General features: G+C 34.4%; 2 protein-coding genes and 1 long non-coding RNA gene across 3 annotated transcripts; 2 read left to right on the forward strand and 1 right to left on the reverse strand.

Annotated features, from left to right (window-relative positions):
* The first annotated feature begins 1,113 nt into the window (after positions 1-1,113).
* LOC136822704 (uncharacterized) lies at positions 1,114-3,014 on the forward strand. The gene is made up of 4 exons (XM_067078985.1): positions 1,114-1,363; positions 1,512-1,897; positions 2,051-2,302; positions 2,542-3,014. The coding sequence occupies exons 1-4, from the start codon at positions 1,122-1,124 to the stop codon at positions 2,607-2,609; spliced, it is 948 nt and encodes a 315-aa protein (XP_066935086.1). The 5' UTR covers positions 1,114-1,121; the 3' UTR covers positions 2,610-3,014.
* A 7,695-nt stretch (positions 3,015-10,709) lies between these two features.
* On the forward strand, positions 10,710-12,564 carry LOC136822695 (uncharacterized). The gene is made up of 3 exons (XR_010848925.1): positions 10,710-11,336; positions 11,458-11,938; positions 12,213-12,564. It is a non-coding gene; the product is annotated as an uncharacterized lncRNA (long non-coding RNA).
* Positions 12,565-15,935: 3,371 nt separating this feature from the next.
* LOC136822690 (uncharacterized) lies at positions 15,936-16,544 on the reverse strand. The gene has a single exon (XM_067078981.1). It carries the CDS (start codon positions 16,542-16,544, stop codon positions 15,936-15,938), a length of 609 nt encoding a protein of 202 aa, XP_066935082.1.
* Between the last annotated feature and the right edge of the window lie 2,277 nt (positions 16,545-18,821).

Consider the following 18,821-nt stretch of genomic DNA (forward strand, 5'->3'; position numbering starts at 1 on the left):
TTAAAGCAAAGCAAGCAAATCTTTTCTTGCTGACACCGTTCATAAAGAACGTCCCAGATTTCATTGTTGCAATACAACCCGTTGTAAAAGGTGAAAATCATTCGTCTGTGAAGAATTGGTTCGATCGAGTACGAAGTTACGCACACAATGTTGGATTGCATGTTATTGCATTTGGTGCTGATGGAGATGGTAAAGTCAGAAAATTCTTCCATGAAGTATTTTCTGTCGAAGAGGATTCACAATCCAAGATAAAGAAGCTCACACATAAAGACCTTGATCTTGCAGCGGTTGTTGACGAATCGTTTGATCCTCCCTTGCCAGCAATGCCAAACCCTGACTTGAAGCACCTATGGAAGAATAGGCGGAATCAAATACTGAATGTCAAAATGCTCCTTATCATCGGAGAGCATGTGATAAAACTGGAACATTTACAAGGCTCATGGGAAAGGTATTTAAAATTTGGTCGAATGAATACCCTGAATTGCTAGAAGATACTTTCTTTTTTAATGGTACTTGAGAGAAATCTCCAAATTTCATTGCGTATATGAATACTGAATTCCTCTCTATTAATACAAGATTTTGTAATGTAATGTAGCTTGGGTCCAGACTAAAAATTTTATTGAATTAATATGAATAAGAAAAAGAAACCAAATTATGTTGCTCCTAATTTTCTCTATTAGATTCAAGTACAATTCTGGGCTACAAAAAACTGACGTTTACGTGCGTGACAAGCAAAACGTTGATGCAGCCGTTCGTATGTTGGAGCCATGTGTACGTACATGTTTGGAAGATTTTGATAAAGATGGTACACTGGCCCTTCGGTATTATCTGAAATTCGGCGATTGTTTGAGGAAGGGGTACAATGACGACTCTTTGTCCTGGAAGGAGAGAATCAAACTGGTTTGGATGCCTGTTGTCTTTTTAAGGTCGGTGGAGATATTATGCTAAACGATAGGCTTTTCAATTTTTGATTAAAACCGTAAATCTTTCGAGAGAACGTTGCCGAAATCTGAACAAAGCCTAAGCTAATTACAGGTTATAATAACGGCTTCATGACCTTTACAGATATACATCTTAACTTTCCTCATTTTTTAAATTTTAGACTCTGGAAGTCTTGGATTATGATAAATGGATTTGATCAAGAACGTTATTTCATTTCACTACAAACATACGCTGACACCATTATAGCCGCACATGCATTCATTTTATCCCTTCTCGTGACAAATCAGTTTTATCCAAACGACTTGATACAGAGAAATACTTTTGGGTCTAACCGTTGTGAAAAATTGTTTGGACGTTTGAGAGGCTTTGTACGTGGAAAATCGAATTTTAACTACTTGGAAATGCTTGACTTTTCGGGAAGGTAAGAACTACGTTTATATTCTCCTCGGCAAAGGCTTACATTGGAAATCTAAGAAAGTTCTACAATCGGTTATGTAATTTTTGATTTTTGAATATTTTCACTTGCTGCCTTCAAATTTTTCTGACGAAGCGTTTTATTTTTCGTGTAGGCTTCAAAAGTTGGAGCTATTAAAGAGTTACCCCGAAATTGCAACTGCTGCTCAAAATTTTACAATTCCTGATTTGGATAACTTGATATCAACGGCAATCAAAGAGGCTGAGACCGAAGTTGTAAGCAGCATGCGAGAGCTTGGAATTGTTGACTGTCTCATTAAGGGTTTCGTTCTCGAATACATCGATGAGAAGTTGGTATTGAAGAATGTTTCATTCTTTGGAATGAGTACTGAAGATTTTGATGAAAGCATGCCAGACGAATCCAAGATCTACGATGTCGATGATTTTGAAGACATGCCCCCCGGAGAGCTGGCGGATTTGGTTACAGAAAATGACCAAGTTGAAAATTTGACATCTGCGGTTTCTAAAGCTGTATACGAAGGTATTATAAGTTGCCGACACTACAATCGGATAGAAAATTTTATTTAGGATAGATACTATGCTATTTAGGACATTCTATGCGGAAACGGTTTCTTTTTAGATTCCCTTTCGCTTAGCAACTTCTGGGTATACCATTCTCTAATATCTTGTTTAGACTGTGAAAGCTCTGACGAAGCCAGTGATGACGAGCAAGACGAAAACGACCCCACTCAATGTGCACTGTTTTCTCTCAAGAAATGTAAATTCACGAAGAGCAGTAGAGTGAAAAATTCGTATGCATCCAGTGCCATTCAACATCCTGTCAAAAGTGGTATCATAGTGCATGTGTCGATTTACAATTCAAAAGCCAGATTGAGGCCCAAAGATTTATTTTCCACTGCCCAGAACACGGTACCACAATGTACAGGTAAGTCGAATCGTTTACACCGCTTTTCTTATTGAAAGTTAATGAAAATACTAGAACACGGAGGCGTGGGGAGAAATTTGACTAAAAATATATAGCGTGTATGCATTAGTACATTTGGAAAGTTAACCTATTTTATGCAAAGAAGGTTTTATGGCGCCAGATGGTAATTTCATTTTGAAGTTTAATATTTATCACTAACTTATTATTAATTTAACATTGAAACCCTTGTATCACTTCAGAACTGAAATCCCATCAGATGCACCCACAGCGCTTACAAACGAAACAGCCACTTCTATGGATCAATTGAAAAAACAAATTGCAAATGAAACCCTTAGAAAGCAAGTCCGGCTAGCAAGCAGCGCAATGTATATCGAACACGAGGGTACTGTGTACCATATTGCAAGATTTTTATCCCTAACCGAGGGTAAAGTATATTCTCCGAATGCCAGTCGCTCAGAGCGCTGGAAATCTACCAATCAAACATCTTTCTTTGAGCAGCTCAACCCAAACATCCTCTCAGAGACTAGCGTCAAGATTAACGATTTATGTTCTTTTTGGCACGACAACAACTGCGTGTCTGGCAGGATAGTCAGAATAATGCGACGGTATGGAACAAGGACTTAATTGCGTTATTGAGAGAAGCAGAACAATCCTAGATTATTCATTTTTTATAAGTTTCATCATCTGTGGATTTGCGTATTATTGGCTAAGGTTCGAGATATTGTTGGTTTTGGTTGCAGTGGCAAATGGTCAACTCTAGATCAGAAAGCTAGTCCGGGAAGCTCAATTTCCTGCTAGAGTTGACTTTCTGTTCTTTCTTTAATGCTTAGTTGATGTTATCTGGCTTCGACTTTCGGTTGGGCTCTCTCTCGCATGATTTACTTTATATTATATACATTAAACCTAGTCTTTATTTAAAGAATCCGGCGCTACATCGGTTCTTCTATTGTCAACACAGATGTTAGTGGATTATTGGCTAAGGTTCGAGATATTGTTGGTTTTGGTTGCAGTGGCAAATGGTCAACTCTAGGTCAGAAAGCTAGTCCGAGAAGCTCAATTTCCTGCTAGAGTTGACTTTCTGTTCTTTCTTTAATGCTTAGTTGATGTTATCTGGCTTCGACTTTCGGTTGGGCTCTCTCTCGCATGATTTATTTTATATTATATACATTAAACCTAGTCTTTATTTAAAAAATTCGTGACTAAAATTTTTAAGTAGACCCCTGTCTCATTGTCGTAATAGACAGTGGGGTAAAATAAAGGAGCAGTTGCTTTTGTTAATGAATGGGATTTTAAATTCAATTATTGATAACTCTAAATTCCAAGGCTAATTTTAGAGATTCCACTTTCGTAGTTTCATTCCCAGGGGAAACGGGAAAGTCTTGTCTTCCAAAGGAAATGAATTTTCAATTCTGAATTTTTGCCCAATATTTTCAGTAGATAGGGGGTGGTCCGAGTGGGACTGTAACACAGATGTGCTTAAGGGAGACAGGCTAATATTTCGACGAAAATCTATAACTATAGTTAGATAATTTTAAGATAATTTTTGTATTTTTTAAAGTTTATCACGGGTTACATTTTACCGTTTTATCTATTGAAACTCTTTGAGTTCTCCGAAAAGAGATTTAATCTTCAGGGATGTACAATTTTATGATTTTATTAAAGTCATTCGAAATGCAAAAAGTCTGGACAAGAATGTATTAGAGCAATTTTTTGTTCCCAAAACACTGAAAAATTCTAATAGTTTTCATTGGGTCCCTTCTGACTTTTATTGACTGTTATTTCAGAAGGACAGAGAATAAAATCCATTACCAGATTTTCCAGATTCCTCTCCATCCCTTTTAGTCTGTACACAGGCCCGATATCTACAATTATTTCAAAATTCATTGTCGTAGAGGCAATTGTACTACGAAACGATACCCTGATAGACTATACCCCTTTTTAGCGAGCACCTCACTAAAAACCGGGATTTTTCATCTCGTTTTTAATTGCGTAAAAAAACGCGGGTGACGTCTAGTATAGGCTAACCCCTTTGTGGTATGAAAACGAAATAACCGAGTGCGCAAATCGTAAGCCGAAATAATCGAATACTAATCGAAGTAATCGAAGTCAAGTAATCGAATTAATCGAAGGCTAATCGAAGTCAAATAATCGAACTTATCGAAGTCTAATGGAAGTAATCGAAAGTATTCGAAGCTTATCGAACCTAATCGAATTAATCGAAATTTCCAACCTTTTTTGAATCTCAATTAGTTCGATTAGTCTTCGATGAGTTCGACTAATCGAAGTCTAATCGCTTCGATTAGTTTCGATTAAATTCGATGATTTCGGTAATCGAATTTTTCGATTAGTTACGCCTGGGTAAAACCGGTTAAATACTTTTCTCATTTGTCAACCAAAAATATTTATGCGGCAATAGGCAAATTAATACTTTTGCATTTGCTCGTTTGCCGACTCTTCATGTAGCTGCTCCCTTTTTTTGGCGGTGCGATCTTGTTCTCCTTGAAAACAAATTAATAAGTTATAATTAATCAAATCGGGAAAGCCTGTTTTCTACACAACAGACACAACAGCTTTAAAATTTCAAAGGAATGGTAAAAACATAAAATCTTACAAATATGGAATCTTGAAAAAAAAATTAGTCTTTATTGTCTTTTAAGAAAAGAAATAATCAATGTTTCCAACATCCACATATATATGGAATAATAAAAAAATTGTCAAAATTCAAGTCCTTGTGACACTGGAGTTACAAAGAATAATAATGTGTCAAGGGGAGAACTTACTTTGTATTTGTTGCTGGATAGCTTTCCAAATCTTCAGCCATGGTGATTTATTTATATACTTTTTATAGTACAGTAGTGCTAATAACTTGGTTTACCTCTAACTGATAATAATTGAGTTTGATTGTTTAGAAGAACTTTCATTCTTTATATCAAGAACATTCTTAATTAGCATATTCGAATGGGGCCCTTATTCGAGTGGGGCGCTTATTTTTTTATTTCGGAAATTTGTATATCAACAAATTTGGAATCTGCTTAAACTTAACTGTTTCAGAGGGTTGATTTTTCAAAAAAGGATGAATGAAAGAAAAATTGGAAAAATCCAATTGACAATTTCTATCATGTTATTCTTAATCACTTTCTTTCTTTTTAAATATCAAATATCTACTTACCTTATTGGAACAAATTTTCGTGGGTTTTAATTTTAGCGTTTTTCGCGGTTTTTCGTCAAAATCGCGAAAATATGATCCCGTGGAAAATTTTGAGAGTTGAAAACCGCGAAAATTAATTCCCGCGAAATTTCCAGAATGGAAAAAACCGCGAAATGCAATTTTTCGGATTTTTCTTTTCGACCGCGAAAATTAGTTCCCGCGAAAATTAGTTCCAATAAGGTAATATCTTATTCAATCAATAACAATATTCAAATAAACGATTGGGGCGCTTATAATATTATTTTAACTAAAAGGGGGGCGCATATTCGAGCGGGTTGCTTATTCAAGCAGGGGGCTTATTCAAGGATTTATGGTACTTTTTCCATTTTCTTTAAATTTAGATCTCTTTTCATTTTAAATATTGGGTTCCTATTCGCTAAATTTTGTTTTAAATTGTTCTACGAATGTGTCGCTAGTGAAATTTTGTTTGTTTTGTCTTTTGTCTTTTTGTCTAGGATTTTGGGTTGTCGAAATTCATTGGTCATTTGATTCTTAGACAAGAGATCCGTCCTGCATTTTCATAATCTGATGTATATTTAGATTTCACCATCAATATATAGAATAAGAAATCATAGCATGGATCTCCAGGCTATTTGATTGTTGGCATATGATGTGGGAAAAGTTTTGGTGTTTTCTGAAATTTGATTAGCTTCTTTAGATATAAAATGTGATCATTGTACAAATTCGTCATTTCCTTCTTCTCTTGTAGTCGTACGGTCACTCGGATACGGCACGCCGAACCGGGCTATAGGCCAACCCTTTCAACTTTGCATCTTTTTATATCTCTTTAGTAGCCTGGAAATCCAAGCGTTAAACTTTTTTCACAGTCCTGATTGGCCAGCTTTCGGCGTATTACTTAGCAGTACTTTCGCTTGCATTTTGATAATTTCGATGCCCGCGCATAGTTTATGGAAAAAGCTAACTCTGCAGAAAAAAGGAAAACAAATGAAAATGAAAACACAGATTCATTTAGAAACAAAATGGCTACATATGGTTGATGTTTTGAAAGTCTTTAGAACTTGTGAAAGAGTGTGGTAGTATTCGAGCATTTGTTTTGAACTATCCATCGATGATCTTTAATATTGATTTTTTTGCATATATTTCTTCTTCGGATTGATTTGCATTGCTAGTTTTGGGTTAAGTTGTTAAACTTTTTGGACCTACCCCGTCGGGGTGGAGGTCCTATAAATTAACCTGTGTTCGTCCGTCCGTTCGTCTGTTACCAACTTTTCTCAGGATTGAATCATGGGAATCTTTTGATTTTTAGTACAAAGGTACAAAATGGTAGTGGCCAAAATGTGACGGAGCCCGATTTTCGAAAAAAAATTTTGGGGCTAAACTTGGGCTGAAAAACGGTTAAAAAACGAGTTTTTTGGACTTTGTGAAAAATTGGATCATTAATTTTTTCTGATTTTTTGCGTGAAAGTAGGGTACCATCATAGGTAAAAGATGACTCAAGCAGATTTTTGCAAAAAAATTTTGTTGACTCAAAAAACGTATGTTTATCTATAAGAATCACTATTAATAAGCATACATCAATGTTCTTAGTCAAATTACTCAATTTTTTTATGAGATAGATGTTTTTTTTTGCTCATGAGAGCTTACTTTTGAAGAATAGGTGTGTTTAGACATGAAATTTTGGTTGCTTGGCGTGTTTTTATAGAGAAACTGGCCAAATTCGATATTTTTTCATAAGCACATTATCAATTGCTTAGGTATTAGCTTTTCTCAAGATTGGCTCTTTCATTCTTAATGATTTTTTGCACAAAGATGCATAACTATAAACCCTCGAATGTGACGGAGCCCGATTTTCGAAAAACAATGTTTTTGGGCAAATTTGGGCCAAAAAACGGGTTTTTTGGACTTTGTGAAATATTGGATCATTGTTTTTTCAGATTATTTTGCATGAAAGTAGGTAAAATATGGCTCAAGCAGATTTTTGTTAAAAAACAATTTTTCAACTCAAAAAAAACGCATATTTATCTGTAAGAATCACTATTAATAATGATACATTAATGTTCTTAGCCAAATTACTAAATTTTTTTGCTCACGAAGTCTTGAATATGAAAGAATATTTCAAGAGTATGAAATTTTGGTTTCTAAGCGTTTTTTTATAAGAAACAAACGACTAATTTTAATAAATCGTCACTATTTGTTTAACGGTCATACTCACGTAGATATCAATTATATCAGATTATATATGTGTTAAATGCATAACCAGGCAGTGCCGTAGCAAGGGGGGCTATGCCCAATAATTTTTCAAAAATGGTTATTTTGCAAAATGCTAAGTTTTTCTTTTTTAATTTGTCATAATTGTCTTTAGGTGCATGTTTTGAGTGTATTTTTAAGCAATCTAGAGCTCAAATTTTCAAAATTTTCTCCCTCCGGCCAAACCGTGGTTGGCCCTCGCGGTGTCACTAAACTTCAGCCCCCCCCAGTATGAAAATGCTTACTACGGCACTGCCAGGTAGGTCCATAAAAGTATCACTTGTTCTTTTGGAAAGGTAGTTTTTGGCCTCCAATAACAGCTCTGTATTGCTTTCTTCATGTCTGTTTTCTGTTTCTGTGTCACTTTCGTTTTTGCAAGCAATTTGTTTGTTCTCGATAAGTTTGTTTCGATTGACAGATCGGATAGAGCTTGGTTTAGACTTTATTCAGCCTTTCTTTTGAAATTTAAGGTCCATCTACATTTAGTAATTTTAATATCTGCCCAGGGTTGCCCCGCACCTTTGTTTTTCTCCTTTCGAATGTAATTAACGATCGTATTTATTAATGACATTCGAATTCTTTTCAAACCAAAAATTCATTTCATAGAAAGGAACATTTCAAATGTAAAGTAAATAAAAACATAAAAATTAAAAAGCTTGTTGAACAACAATAGCATTCAAAGGGCGATAAAAAGCGTAAGAAAAAATTAGTTTACCTCTTTCTTCCAATAAAAACATTCAAGCCGTCGTTACGGTTAAAACAGGTGTTCGAAAAGTTATGACAGGGGTTTAAAAATGCAAATTAGAATTGTCTTTTTTTTTTCAATTTGATGAAAACAAAGAGTTGCACTATTCTTTGTGATTTTCCCACTCTTTCCTGAAGAATTGTCATTTCAACTGGATGGCATATTTAATACGAGCGAAGCAAATAATAACTACCTGCAGATTCATTTCAGACGAAGTAAATGATGCTCTTTCTATTAACTTTTGACTTTAGGCTTGGCTTAAAAAGTTGTCGGTTTGCTGTCACTTAAGGTATGTGTACACCTTTTTTCCGATTTTTTGTCAAAAAACTTTTTTCAGTCAAAGTGGAAGAAAAGTTACTGGGTTTCATTTTGGTAAAATCGCGATCTTAAAATCTTTTTTTGATCCAGAGTTATAACCATTTAAATTTCAAAACATAGTTCGTCTTATGATGGATTATTTACTCAAATAATTGTCTCTTTCGGAAACAACAAAGACAAAAGAGAGAATTCAGCTGATGTTTATTCTCACCTCTATTGAATAGTAATGTTTTTGACACATTTCACTAATTACTTAAATAAACAGCAATCATCTCGTTAAAAATTTCAAATTGATGTAGAAAAAAAAAGAAATTTTACCACACCATACTACTTTGAACGAAGTTAAAGTCACCCATAGCATTTAGATATCGACTTCATTCTTTTTTTATGAGATTCCCAAAAGATCAAACTTAAAAAGTGTCTTAGGATTTTATTTCTAATTGAGTTGTTTTTCCTCAATTTACAGATAACTGAAAAAATCACATTTGAATTTACTTTTTTATCGATATTTTTACGGAATTTAGGATTTAAAGAGTTAAAGTCAATCCCAAAAAAAATCCCAAGACACTTTTTTAGTTCAATCTATTGGGAACATAGTATCGAAATTATTTTTTCAAAATTCAAAAGCTATGGGTGACTTTAACTTCTTTGAAGTACGTAAGGTTAAAATTCTTAAGATTTTAATTATATCCTGCCCAGTTTTTTAAATTCAGCTGAAACTTTTACCATTAGAAAGAGAATATTATTGGCTTTCAGAAAATATATACTTTTGATATATAAAAATTTGCTGTTCTAAAGATATGATCAATTAAAGAGAATGTGTCAAGAAAGGTGAACACATACCTTAACCTGAAAACAGATTGTGTTCGTGGTCCTCATAGAATTTTATTTAAGAGGAACAGGTCCGAGTGCAATGTCGACAGGGAAGGGTGTCATGGCCGACAACTTTTGAGTCGGGAGATATGTCAAGTTCTCTCAAAGCAAATTCAGAACTTTTTTGGAAAAGAAGCATGCAAAACATTATAGTACTTCACAAACAAGGATGAATATGCTCAAAAAATAATCTTTTTTTGCGAGAAAAAAATCATAAACAAACATCTTTATGTTCGATAAAAATCAAGAAAACAAAAATTTTGTTCAATTTATTATAAAGGCTTTTCGACTATCGTCATCGTCAGTACAGTAAAAAATACATAAGCATATGAAAAAGTATCTACAATTTATAAAGAAATGTTAAAATGTTGAGAAATCACATCAATTGTCACGGGAGCAATATCTTTATATTATCAGTAAAAGAAAACTGAAGCTATAGAAAATGAATACAAACCATTACTGAATACTTTTATGAGGTTTATAAAGTATAAAAACCAAAAAAACTTGAGTTTTAAAACAATAACAAACATCCATTTTCACCTTCCGCCTCACATTTGAAACTTTTCTACTCGCAAAGCATTGTGAAACATAATTTTAATTCCTATCTATAAAACGCACTTTTCATGGAGCGCCATTTTAATTTTTAAGTTTTCGGCACTAGACAATTGACTCAAAATTTCTGTAGAGATAAGGCCATTTTCCTCGGATGTTAGTTTTCAGCGATTTTTAGAGCTTCAGTGTGTCGTGTAGAAAACTCTACAGCTGCTATCAGGTTACCGTCAACTGACCCTAGATTTAGGTGGTGGGTCGGTCAGTCCAGCCTTAACAAAAAATTATGTCACAGATCCAAATATGGTTAAAAGATAATACACCCAGGGAGGGTCAAGAGGGTTAGAGTCAAACGTTGTAGAGATTTCTTTTTTTTTATTTCATCATGCTTTTCGGCCTCCAGTTTAAAGCTTTTAATGTATTAAATGTCCCAAGATTTGATTTATTAAAATTTTTATTGATTTTGCTTGTGATACTACTTATCTCACAATTTAACTTACCTATTCCATACAAGACAACCAGTATAACTGAAGATCTAACACCAGATGAAAGAAAGAACGTAAGGGAACTATCGTTTAAAGCTCAAACTAGAAATGAGAATAATAACTCTGATATCTATAAATGGAGAATTCGAGGGGACTCAAAAAACAGATTCGACATCATCAAGGTCAAGATCAGATCCCAAACAAAGAAGGCGGACATGAAGAATGTATTATTCGCCAAGAATCTTACTCAAACAAAGACAATCGGAGAACAATAATTCAAGAAAACCATAACGTAAATCAAGTAGATGATGTTGAAATAAAGATCAACGAAATCAGGATCTTTTATTGCAACGCCGACACCTCTACACTATGGTTAAATACACGGGTTTCCTATTAGCCGATTCATGTAAAAGAACACGAAAATTGCATGTAAACAAACGGGTCAGAAAACGAAAGTACAAGGAATTTCAAGCAAAAACGTAAACCAGCTTGTCACACTATGACTGGAAAAAAGAAATCTGACACTGTTTTAGCTTTAGAAAAGATATCAATTGATGAGTTTCGTTTATATTCTATTCAATCACTTAAAAGTTTTCTCTCAGTGAGAAAAAAATCAACAACAGGATCTTTTGACACGCTTGTTGCAAGGTATGTTTATTTTTCTCACACAAGATATTTTTGTAAATCACACACACTTTCGACATTTTATGAAATGCACACAGCTCATATTCGGCTATCTAAATTTAAGTTTTTCCTCTTTTCTACTTAGAGCTTTTGCTGCAAGCGAGGAGAATATCCCTATTGATCCAGAGCTAGAACATCAGGAGAGGGCAAATACTGAACAAAAAAGTTCAAAACGTTATCCCTTCAAGACCCACTCTCTATACCACAGAAAGAATGGGCTGGTGAAAAAGATGGAATCCACAAATGACCTAAGACGTACTTCATGGACATTTCAAGACATTTTTCTCAAGTTCTTGGAAATGATAATTTATGGCAACGTCTAGAGTGCGAATATAAGGAAGGGAAAGCTTATCGATATTATAGTGATGGCTTTCTTGGAGAACTTCATATCAATTTCCCTGAACAAAATCCTAATGTATGTATCAGGAAACCAAAGTGCCTTCTTTCCCAACGTGTATCCATGAAACAATACGATGTGTGGGTTATCATACAGCAAAAGGATACTGAGAGAGAAATGGATGGGCAAATCTTGAGAGGGTATTGCACCTGTACAGCAGGCCTTCTAGGTAAATTGCATTTGTCTTTCATAAGAAAGATTTTTATAAGAATATTAGGAGCTAAAATTGGGTGAATTTTAAGAATTCAAAAATATTCCCAGGGTGAGTTTGAAAAGAATAACTAATTTTAGTAACCAAGAATAATTTTGATTACTTCGTAGTCCAAAATAATAAAAAAAATAAATGACAACCAAGCTTTATTTTCTTTATTATTATTTTATTATTTTATTAAAGCTTAGTTGTCTTTTTCTTATTTGTTATTTTATTTAACTTTTTATTTCAGGGAGCTGTAATCATGTAGCTGGGTTGCTGTTTAGACTTGAAATTGCAAATCTCATGGGAGAAACAAGGAAAACGTGTACTTCGTCACGATGTAAATTTGTTGAACCCCCACCATCAAAGAAAAAAGTCATTAAACCAGGAAAGCTGTCTTCATTTGTATTCAAACAAGAAAAGTACAGTAGGCTGGCCATTTCTAAGACAAAATCAGATTCAAAGCAAAGTTTAAAACGAAAACTGGAATATATGCCAATGAGTAGCAGTGTTACTTGTAAAGAACTTGTTTCTGAACCAAAAAAAATGAGGGATATTTTTTACAAATCTTTCAAAAATGTTATTCCTGACAGTTGTTTCATTCAAATAATGGATCACATGATCAAATATCAAAAGTTTATGAAAAAAAAGTTGCACAGAGTAATTCAGAGTTTCGGGTTGAGCAAAGAAAAGGTCGTATAACAGCTTCAAAATTTAAGAAAGTCTTTACAAGAATGGAATCTTTAAAAAAATCTGACCAAGAACCTATTCCCCTTCTAAAAGAGATAATGGGAGAAGACAATAAAAAACCTACTTGGCAAATGAAACATGGCATTTCGTCAGAACGACATGCCATTATGCGATTCAAGCAAATAATTCTAATTAAACATAAAGGAATTAAATTCACTAGTCCTGGCATGACTGTTTCAAAATTAGACCCTTACATAAGTGTCACACCTGACCTGGAATTCGAATGCCCCTGTTGTGGAAAAGGTGTTTGTGAAGTCAAATGCCCCCCTAGTGTGCCTGCAAATAGAGCACCGTCTTGGAGAACTTATAGTAAACATTTAGAAAATTTAAATGGACAAACAAAATTAAAACGATCAGGTGAATATTATTACCAAATTCAAGGACAGATGGCTGTGACAAATCGATCATTTGGATACTTTTTCGTTTTCAACATTGCTAATAGAAGTTTTTATTTGGAAAAAATTGTATTTGATGCAGTATTCTGGACTGAAAAACTATCAAACCTCAAATTATTTTGGAACACTTACGTTTCTCCCAGACTTCTCATTACAAACATTGAGAAACCTAAACAAACAGTTGACCACTCTGAAATTCATAGTAACATTGATATTGAGATGATTTTATTGCAGGATAATCTTGAAATCACCTTTGACGTATGACTATATTATACAATACTGATAACACACGAATATATTATGTAAAAAGTCTGAGTTTCATATTCACTAATTTTCTAATATATTACACGTTTTTTTATAAGGAACCTTAACTTTGCTCTGAGCCTGGAGTTCCTTAATTTTACAGAAAATATCAGCCTCAAAGTTCCTTATGAGTTGCTTATTACATAGCTAGTTCAAGTGAAAACTCTTACTTTTACTGTTCCTTAAAGCTTGTTTTCTTATTCTCAGCCTGAGCAGTTCCTTAACAATTCCTTATTTTTTGGACTATTTTCAGCCTCGAGTTCCTTATAAGCGTGTTCCTTATAAAAAAACGTGTACTGCTATAAATTATAATCTATATATTAATAGTGGTGCTTTGTGTGTCTGTGTGTCACCACTTTCGTTTTCGCTTTGTTTGTGTTTTAAAATTATGACTTTTACTCTCTTGCTCCACAGATTTGTTCTATTGGATTCGCGCCATTTGCAAAAGATCGGCGGATAGAGCTTGGTTTAGACTTTATTCAGCCTTTGTTTTGAAATTTAAGGCCCATCTACATTTAGTAAATTTAATTTTTGCCCAGACCTGCCTTTTTCTCTCTTCTTTTGTTTTAAATGTTGTCGAATGTATTTATATTAATGACATTCGAATTCTTTTCAAAACAAAACATTTTCATTTCATGGAAAAGAATATTTCAAAAGTAAATCAAAACATAAAAATCAAAAAGTTTGTGGACAACAACAGCATTCAAAGGGCGATATAAAGCATAAGAAAAAATTAGTTCACCTCTTTCTTTCTTTAAAAATATTCAAGTCGTCGTTACTGTTAAAAAGCGTGTACGTCATTTTTTATGTTTAAATTCGAAAAGTTATGACAAGGGTTTAAAAAAGCAACTTAGAATTGTCTTTTGTTTTTTCGATCTGATAAAAACAAAGAGTTGCACTCTTCCCGCACTCTTCTTTATGACCTTCCCACTTTTTCCTGAAAAAGTGTCATTTAAACTGGACGGCATATTCAACACGAGCGAAGCGAGAAAAATAACTACCTGCAGAGTAGACTAGAGTCTACTTCTGGCTGAACTTAGCTTTTTGATAATTTTTAATGATGCTGAGTCCCCGGGGGGGGGGTACTAGGGTTGCGTGCTGACGGGGGGTGCCGCCCGACTTTCGAACTTTGGACCCTTACCGGGACTAAAAAAGAAAAAACCAAGGAAGATTTTGTGAATTTTACGACCCTTAGCGGGACTAATTTGACTAATTTTGACCAAATTTCGATCTTTCAGGGGGGAAAAAGTTGAAATTTTCCTATTTTTCCGACCCTTAGTGGGACTAGTGGGACTGAAAGTACCCTTAAGGGTGGCACATACCGTATCCTCCATTTGCCTAAGTACCCCCCCCCCCGGGTGCTGAGTCCAGTGAAGTACATATTACCATATACTACTGGGCCGCACTTAATCGCGCCATCCAGTCTATAAAAAAGCTACCTGCAGAGTCGTTTCAACGACACTGGTACAGTAAAACGATGCTCTTTCTGATAACTTTTGACTTAAAGAAAAAATTATATCACAGGGGGACAGTACACGATCCAATTTTATTTGATCGCTTTTTTAAGCCAGCTTCAACATCCAAAGGACTTTTAGTGCGTTCAGCTACAGCTTAACCGGCGTGCGACGCCGGGTACCGGCTAGTAATATAATATTATCTTATGAACCTTTTTGTTGTAGGCAGTAAATTTATATTTCTATGCTTTTTTTATTTTTATTTTTTAAATATCCTAAAATCTTCTGTAGTATGTATGGTTTTTATCATTTTATTATGTAAATAAATCAACAAATGGAACACTTTATTCCACACTTCTTTGGGACTTAGGGAGCTAATAATATGGACTATAAAAACGCTATAATATAATTCATAGAGAATAAGTTTTAAAACAAAAAAAATATTACTTATATTCTATTTGAGGTGGTATACTACAGGTTTTTAGCAACATTGTAGAAAGAAATTCATAAAAATAGAGGAGGTAGTAAAAGAATGATAAACCATGTGCTAGGTTTATGAAAGACCAATAAAAAAATGATTTTTGAGGTAAAAAGTTACTCTCATTAATGCTACTTTAAGTTTTAAATTTAGAAGGCTTTTTCAGATCAGTTTAAGTACCAACTCAAAAAATATATATATATATAATCAAAATTTAAAGGCATAAACATGATAAAATATCATTGGCTCAAAATAAAAAGTTACCTTATTGGAACAAATTTTGGTGGGAAGAAAATTTGGCGGATGTGAGTCAAAGACTCACATCCGCCAAATTAAGTTTCCGTCAAATTCCCGCCAAATTTAATTTTTTCCGTTTTTGTGTGATTTTTCACAATTTACCCACTAAAAGTATGCAATATCAATGTTATGACCTTGATTTTTCACCTAAAAATTTGTCATCCGCCAAATTAAATTCCCGCCAAAATTAATTTTTTCTCTAATCCGCCAAATTAAATTCCCTCTAAAAGGACTTTTTCGCCCATCCACCAAATTAAATTTCCGCCAAAATTTGTTCGAATAAGGTATAAAAAATGTCATTTCATTATTGGTTTTCTCAAATTTGAGAGGGCACAGCAAACAATGACAATGTCATTCAAATGTGGTAAGAAACTTATTTGAACTTCATTTGATAAAATTTGGAAAGTTTTCACCCTACGAATGACCTGTTCAACCAAAATCCGAACTTTAGCAATGTGAGCTGTCTTTTTAAGTTGCGCTTCAGTCATTTGGGAAGTACCGCGTCTTCCAGGTGGAATAATTAGATGTATGCTTTTTTGAGCACACTCTTGTTCAATATTAAAACCTTTATCTGTCATAAGACTACAGTATGGGGGTAGAGTGTCCAGGAACTCAGTCTCATTTACAATAGCCTTGTCTGATATTCTTCCGGTGTAGGGCTCTGAAACATAACTGATCAAAGAGTTGGGTAAGACACTAATTAAGATTTTTGCAGTGTTGTGATGTTTATATTCACTCCACTCAGTCGCACTTTGTAGTTCTAAACTTTTTGGAGTTTCAATAAAAACTTCGGTACAGTCCATGATACCAATTAATCTATGAAACCCTCTGAACCGTGATGGCGTGGTGTTTCGTATATTTTCCTCCTCATGGAGATAAATCAATGATCTCAAACACAATGACATGGCTCTTATCCAGCTCTTATCCAGCTCTGAAAGATTTTGGACGCACAGCTCTTCGATACTCCAAACCGGTCACCAAGGTCCTCAAAAAGTAATCCCAATCTCAGCTTCATTAGTGTCAACAGCAATTCATCGACAGAATTTAATTTTCGATCAGGCCCAGGCATTTTTGGTGTGTGTACTTTGTTGAAAGGATTGGCAAGAGTTCTTTTCTTTGCGTAAAACCGACTACGTACAAAACCTTTGACGTCATTATGCAATTGATGAAACAGCTCCAGGTTGGTTATGTTGGTGTAAAAAAGACATTTTTTATTGCTTTTCAATAAAGTTTCAAACAAAGGTTTGACCACTGGACTATTAGCTGCACCGACAGTTTTCATTGAATTATGCATTTTTGTCTTTTTGATGCTTGAACGAATTGATTTGTTGATTCTTTTAATACATTCTGGAGTTTTTTTGGTGATTATTAAATCAACATTTGATTCAAGTTCATTGGGTAACATCGATGTAGTTGTTGAAGCTTTAGGATGATGAGGTTGGTGAACTGGTGTAGACAACATATTTTTTGACATAATAGATGCTGTTGGAGTTTCCCTTACAGTAAGAGTAGATTGAGCAGTATCCTTTTTGGGATTTGGTAAAGTTATTTTAATGACAGATGATGACAAACGTTGTTTTTGTTGTAGTCGTGATGAAGTAGTCGTTGATGATGATCCTTCGCCACCAGCTGCTGTTATATTATGATTGTTAGAAGACTTTCTCTTTCTGCTGATAGCTGTTGTTGATGGTGGAGACAAAAATAAAGCTCGCTTTTCTGCACCATCATATCCCATGGATAGTACTGGAAGAGGGTTATCAGAAGAAGGTTCACCGTCTTTAAAATGGATGGAACACACACGTGCATTTCTGTCTGGTTCAAAAAATCCTTTAGTAGTATCATCAGCACGATTAATCACCTTAATCCACTTCATTCTTAGCTCATAATCTTTCTTTACAGTAGGAAATGGATGTAGCTTGAAAGGAGGGTCACAGTTACAAAGTTCATGAATCTGTCGATGCTCTTCACACTGTAAACTCTTCCACTTGTTAAGTGTATAACTTCCATTGCTGCAGCCAATAACAACACAACAAAGAGCCATAATATCTATCTCCTCTCCTTCCTCATGTATTGTGAGCTCAGTCTAAAAAAAAATAACAAAATGGCTTTCTTGAGTCAAGAATATGAGTGAAAATATGTTTATGTGTGCCAATTCTCACTGTTGAAGGTTACGATTTTTGCTTTGTTTACATGCATTTTTCGTGACCTTTTACATGAATCGGCTAATAGGAAACCCGTGTATTGTTTGATAAGCTATGTAGGAATGAACTTTTCATCTTCCTAATACAACATTTACATAATATAGTGTAGGTAGTAAGATACGTTTTGTTTATGTCAATTTACCTTTTTCTTTTGCGGTCTCTTCTGCTGCTGCTCTTTGGCACATCAAGAAACAAGTCACCACAGGCACACCAATTGCCAAACTCTAGCATTGTTGTTGGATGGCGATGATTTGCCTTCTTCTTCGCCTTGGCATTGCGCTGAAATGCACGTGCTATTGAGAAAAAAAATTATATATTGTAATTGTGATTGTTTACTGAAAGCTGCCCTATATGTATTTGCTTTTTGGTTTCAAAGTCAAAAACAGGGAAGGAACATGTCAAAAATTACTTTAAGATAATCGATTTAGATTCATCAAAAACAAGCTTTTTCATCAGTCATTTGAAAATTAGGAAAGAATAACATACTTTCTGCCACCCTATTTTCTGCTTCTGTGTGACCCCCCCCACTGTGGACCCACATGCCAAACTTCATCAACTCCCTTCCCTCTCTTCATCCCTATGAAGCTGATTATGACTGCTCCTTGAGTGGTTGTTGTTGTTGTTGTTGTGTTTTGTGGTTTGATATTCATTGAACCACAATGCTGTAAATTTAAACAAATACTTTTTCATACATAAAAAATGTTATATTAAACAAAAACTTTGCAATAAAATGTAACATAAGGTCTACTATCACAATATTATATTTAAATGCTTCATAATTGACATGACAGAAATAAAGCTAATGATTTTCCTTTTTAGGCTACAGAAACCTGGAAGTGAGATCATACCAAATCCTTCTGTCATAGACAGCAAGGCTTAGTAAAACCGGTTAAATACTTTTCTCATTTGTTAACCAAAAATATTTATGTGCCAATAGGCAAATTAATACTTATGCATTTGCTCGTTTGCCGACTCTTCCTG

The sequence above is a fragment of the Clytia hemisphaerica genome, unplaced genomic scaffold (genome assembly GCF_902728285.1).
Source record: "Clytia hemisphaerica strain Z4C2 unplaced genomic scaffold, Clytia hemisphaerica genome assembly, whole genome shotgun sequence".
In the NCBI taxonomy this organism is placed as follows: domain Eukaryota; kingdom Metazoa; phylum Cnidaria; class Hydrozoa; order Leptothecata; family Clytiidae; genus Clytia; species Clytia hemisphaerica.

Coding starts and splice junctions, on each gene's coding strand:
- LOC136822704 (XM_067078985.1), top strand. CDS start 1,122: ATGATAAATGGATTTGATCAAGAACGTTATTTCATTTCACTACAAACA. Junction 1,898..2,050: donor TTCTAAAGCTGTATACGAAG/GTATTATAAGTT, acceptor TATCTTGTTTAG/ACTGTGAAAGCTCTGACGAA. Junction 2,303..2,541: donor CACGGTACCACAATGTACAG/GTAAGTCGAATC, acceptor GTATCACTTCAG/AACTGAAATCCCATCAGATG.
- LOC136822690 (XM_067078981.1), bottom strand. CDS start 16,544: ATGTCATTGTGTTTGAGATCATTGATTTATCTCCATGAGGAGGAAAAT.